This window comes from Arachis stenosperma, chromosome 6 (genome assembly GCF_014773155.1).
Source record: "Arachis stenosperma cultivar V10309 chromosome 6, arast.V10309.gnm1.PFL2, whole genome shotgun sequence".
Taxonomy (NCBI): Eukaryota; Viridiplantae; Streptophyta; class Magnoliopsida; order Fabales; family Fabaceae; genus Arachis; species Arachis stenosperma.
The window spans coordinates 19,759,537-19,764,509 of NC_080382.1; the positions used below are offsets into that span (position 1 = coordinate 19,759,537).

Here is a 4,973-nt window from a genome sequence, read left to right on the forward strand (position 1 = left end):
CGATTGGTTTTTCAAAACAATCGATTGAATGATAACTCAATCGATTGGTTTACACTATATCACAAAACAATCGATTGAAAGTTGTAAGGTAGAATGGTAAAAAGCTTATACCAATCGATTGTTTATACTTTCCAATCGAATGAATGCCTCAAAACAATCGATTGTTGTTGTTACTCAATCGATTGAATTCACGAAAATAACATGGATTTGCCAAATACAATCGATTGGAAAGTGATGACATTGAAGTTTTAGCCAAATTCAATCGATTGAGTAACAACAACAATCGATTGTTTAACAAAAAGTAAATTACATGATGTAGATAGGCATGAGCAAAAACAAAAAGTGCACCATAATTAAAAGTAAGTAGCATGAGTATTACACGACAATTTACTTACTTTATGGTGGTTAACACATAATTCCTAATTTAAAAAGCTCTAATGACGTTAATTCTATCCCCTTTTTTTTGCTCAGATTATCCACTCTTAAAATGGAATTCTCTCTCCCCACTCTATTTTTTTTATGTGGATTGTTGTTTTAATAAATTGAATAATTTTTAATTTAGGTATTATATCATAAATTTATATACACTACTTACTTCTACACTCAGCATTAAAATTTTTTTATTTATTATTTAATATTGTCAAAGTTCGAACCCAAATACTAACACATTAAAAAATATGTGCTATCTCAATTAGGCCTCAATTACATTGTGTGAGTTGTTTAATAACTAATACCTTAGCCTTTGGAAATTAGGATCATGATACACGTATAAATATAAGCATTAATGCACCTATAAGTTTTTTTGGATCGTGTCTGATTTTTCAACCGGACCTAAGTTTTGTTTTTGTTTTTTTTTTTTTGTCAGATACAGGTATAAATATAAGAATTGATGCACATAAGTTTTGTTTAATCATGGACCTAAGTTTTGGATTTCCAGATTTTGGGCTTTATACTCTCTTCTATTCAAAAACAAAAGGGATCAAAATCCCCCAATCAAGAAATAAAGACAAAAATCCCAGTGCCCAGAAGGCTATTGTCAATAGAGATGCTATTGAGAAAGAAGCCCGTTTGTAGGCTTAGTTTGATTAGAAAAGAAAAGTGGTGTTTCAAGACCCCCCCAAAAAAAAATGTTGTGTTTTTCCTTTAGAAAAACTCAAACAAAAACTTCTTTCAACAGGAGGGATGATGCTCTCAATAGGAAAGGAAATATAGAACTTTAGATCTGAACGTTTTGGATATTTTTTTTATTAGAAATTTTTAAAATAGTTTTATAATAATTTTGGATGTTTGTTATTATTTTGTGTTAGATATTTTTTTAGATTTTAGATGTTCTTTTAATCAGATTTTAGATGTTTCTCATAATGATTTAAATTTATGTTCTCTACAAAAAAATTACTAATTGACCACAGTTAGTTGCACCCCCTAGTTGGTTTACCTGAGTAGAATTGGTAAAAATTTAGAGACCAATTCCATTGAGGCATTGACACTTAAAATTTAAGGGATTATTTATAGTGTTGATTTCTTAGCTAATTTTTTTTGTTATGAAAGTAAAAGTAGTGATATACTTTAACATGGTAATTTTTGGTGTTTTTCAAAACTGTGAAAGTACATAAATCTTTGGCACCGATTTCTGTATTTAAAATTTTTTAATTTTTTTTAACACAAATCTCTGGCACCGATTTGTGTACCTACACAAATCCCTGGCACTTACCTCTCACAAATCCCTGGCACCGATTTGTGTACCTCTCACAAATCTCTGGTACCAATTTCTGTTTCTCTAGTTAAACGATCCCACATTTAAGTATAACACTCCAACAATCCACATTTAAGAAAAACACCACTACCACTCCAATATTAAAAATAAAAAACTCTTGATTTCTTCTTGAAAAAAAATAGAAAAGTGTCCCCGTCGATTATGTGGTAAAAAACAGCCCACTGGGCCAGGTCTCTCGATTCATCAATGAAGCCCATCGCCGCCTAAACGCTGAATGACTGCATCACGCAACAATTTTACCCCTCTTTAGTGAGCTAAGAAGACTAAAATACCCTTCTTCACCCTTTTGTTTTCAATTCTCGCTTCTCTCTCTTTCTCTTTCTCTTTCTCTTTCTCGCTCTGAGCCTCTGACCGGGAAAAGAAAAAGAAATCACTGCAGTTTCTTCTTCACACTCCGGAACCCTATATTCTCTCTCTGCATTTCAAATGGCCTTCGCCTCTTTTCTTGGCAGAGTACTCTTCGCCTCCGTCTTCATACTCTCTGCTTATCAACAGTTAGTACTTCTCTTCCTCTGTTTCTTTGATTTGCATGTTTCTCATATTTTCTTTCCCATCGGTTTTCGCTCATTTTTAGGTGATTGCTGCAATTTTTCGGATTCTGGTTATTTATTATTTCTTTTCGTACTGATTTGGCCGTTGTCATACTTACTCTTCATGGATCTGTTGTATCCGAGGTTTGAACTACTTGTTGAGCTAAACGATTGCCAGATCTGATTTTTCTGCCGTTTTGAGGCCTCAAATAGTTCTTTTTTTTCTAAAAAAAATGTGGATTTTAAATAACTTAGGATCGAGCAATTTAGCGGTTTTTCGAGTTTAGGCGTTTGCTGTGTCCGGATTTGTATGGATGCATTCGTTCCTACAATTGTAGTAGCTGGATCTTCTATCTTTGGCTGGTTAAGTAATTGCAAAATTTTAATGAATGAACTTTGAGATTTTACAGTGTTTTAAATGTGTGGCATTAAATCATTAACATGAAGGCTCCTGTCAATCTAATCCATTTTTTTAGTATTCTTACTGGATTATTGTTTGCACGTGTAGTGTATTAATTGACAAGTAAGCTTGTTAAATGTTTAGTAGTTTGTGATATTAAAGGATGTAATCTGTTTGCTGCCGCTGGTGTTCTTCTGGTTATTTATGTGTTATTGTAATTTGTAAAGCTGGGGAATTCAGGTGAAAAATGATGAACTTATTTTGTTTATGGAGCTTAACTTTTAATATGAAATTCGTTCCCGAATCATCACCCCCCGAATTTTCAGTAATGGCATAAAATTTTAATATAATTCTCAGCCCTTACTTGTTTATGTAGAGTTCAATAGTATGGTTATTTTTGGGATTGATGTGTAGTAGATTGGAGGAGACAAATAAATGAATTTCCGATTTCAGTTTCTAGAGGTCTGATTGTAGCCTTCTGATTGACGTGGAAGTTGGAACCATGGGACTGAGTTTTGTGTCCCCTTTCTGTTTTGTAATTTTCCGAGTTCACCTTACAAAGTTTGGCAGCGTACATTAGATAGCTTTATCACATTCTAGTTTTCACTTTACACATTAAATCAGAAACTGGAAGCTAAAATTAAAGGTTTCTTTCCCTTGGGCATTTTAAATCTGGGAGCAATCATTTTTTTTTTTGGCATTATTTGTTTACAATTTACTCTGTACCAAACTCATACAGATTTAATGAATATGGAGTTGATGGGGGACCTGCAGCAAAAGCACTTAGACCAAAGATTGATACCTTTATATATCGGGTGCAGTCTCAAGTTGGTATTCAACTTCCAGAAATTGATGTTAGTCTCTCTCTCTCTCTCTCTCTCTCTCTCTCTCTCTCCCCATTTGTCTTGTGAAAATTGAAATGTTGGAGGCAGGGGCAGGTTGTGCAGAAGTTGTGAAACATTAGAGTGGAAACTAATTGAATTTTCTCTCATTATTGTGATTATTATTTATTTAGCTTATCCTTTTTCCAAAATTTACCTACATCTGTACATCTGTTCAAGTGCTCCTTTCTGCACTCATCAATACATTATGTTTTGTTCTGTTAAAACGTTTATTTATATAATTGATGTCTTGGACAGGTGAAATTTGTGGTTGCTGGGGCTATTGCTCTCAAGGGCCTTGGAGGGCTTCTCTTCATATTTGGTAGCTCTTTCGGAGCTTTCCTTCTGGTCTGTAATTTGACTTTTCTCCATAAAATTTGAAACTGGCTTTTATCTTATGTTCTTAGTTTTATAATCCAGGGCTCTTTTCTTTTTGCAGCTCCTGCACCAGTTGGTTGCTACTCCTATTCAGTATGATTTCTACAATTATGAAAGCGAGGACAAAGAATTCACTCAACTTTTTGTCAAATTCACTCAGGTCAGAGCACTGGATTTGTGTGTATGTGATTAAAAAAAAAAAAAATCAATTTGTTTTCATGTTGGAATGCCGAAGTTCAAGATGTAGCTGTAATATTGCTTTATTTATTGTTGCACTTGTTGATAAAATATAATCACTCCTTGCAGAATATGGCTCTCTCCGGTGCTTTGTTGTTTTTTATTGGGATGAAAAACTCTATGCCCAGAAGGCAACCCAAGAAGAAGGTTCCCAAAACAAAAACCTATTAGTGGCCTCTATTCGAAGATTTGGTTTGCAGGAGTACTCGACTAGGGTTACTCCCTAGTTCCTCATTATACCCATTCTTCGAATTTCCCATGATTTTGCTTGATGGTTGTATGATGTAGAACAACTCTTCCCGGGTTTTAGTATTTAAGCCTGTAACTTTTTAATGTATTATTTTTTTTTTCTTTTTTCATTGGTTGAGATTAGGAACTATACTTCAATTGCTAAACTTGCCTACCAAGGGAAAGAGAATTGAATCAGAGAAGCATGCCATTGTCGTTCGGTATTGCAACCTTGATTTATACTCCTTAAAGTCTGGGATTTAAAGTTGCCATTGAATGAAACTAGATTTCTTCACGACGCCACATGGATTTGTATTCAAACGTTTTGACTTGTTTGATTCTGTCGAGGCAGTCTAGCGTACTAAGGGTGTGTTTGGGAAACCCGTTGGAAGGGAAGAAGCACGTTTAAATTTCTTGAAAGTTTCAACTTTTGGTTTGGCAAATTTTTTTCTCATGAACGCAGAAGTGATTATGCTGCCAAAACCAGCGTTTACAAGAAGCAACTATTTTTAGCTTCTGCGTTTTCTTAACGGGCTTTTAGCCAT

The 4,973-nt window shown here is 34.1% G+C and overlaps 1 protein-coding gene across 1 annotated transcript; it reads left to right on the top strand.

The window, feature by feature from the left end:
- The first annotated feature begins 2,057 nt into the window (after positions 1-2,057).
- Positions 2,058-4,731, top strand: LOC130932525 (uncharacterized). Its single transcript, XM_057861854.1, has 5 exons — positions 2,058-2,268; positions 3,444-3,558; positions 3,844-3,933; positions 4,025-4,123; positions 4,270-4,731. The coding sequence occupies exons 1-5, from the start codon at positions 2,201-2,203 to the stop codon at positions 4,369-4,371; spliced, it is 474 nt and encodes a 157-aa protein (XP_057717837.1). The 5' UTR covers positions 2,058-2,200; the 3' UTR covers positions 4,372-4,731.
- The last annotated feature ends 242 nt before the right edge of the window (positions 4,732-4,973 follow it).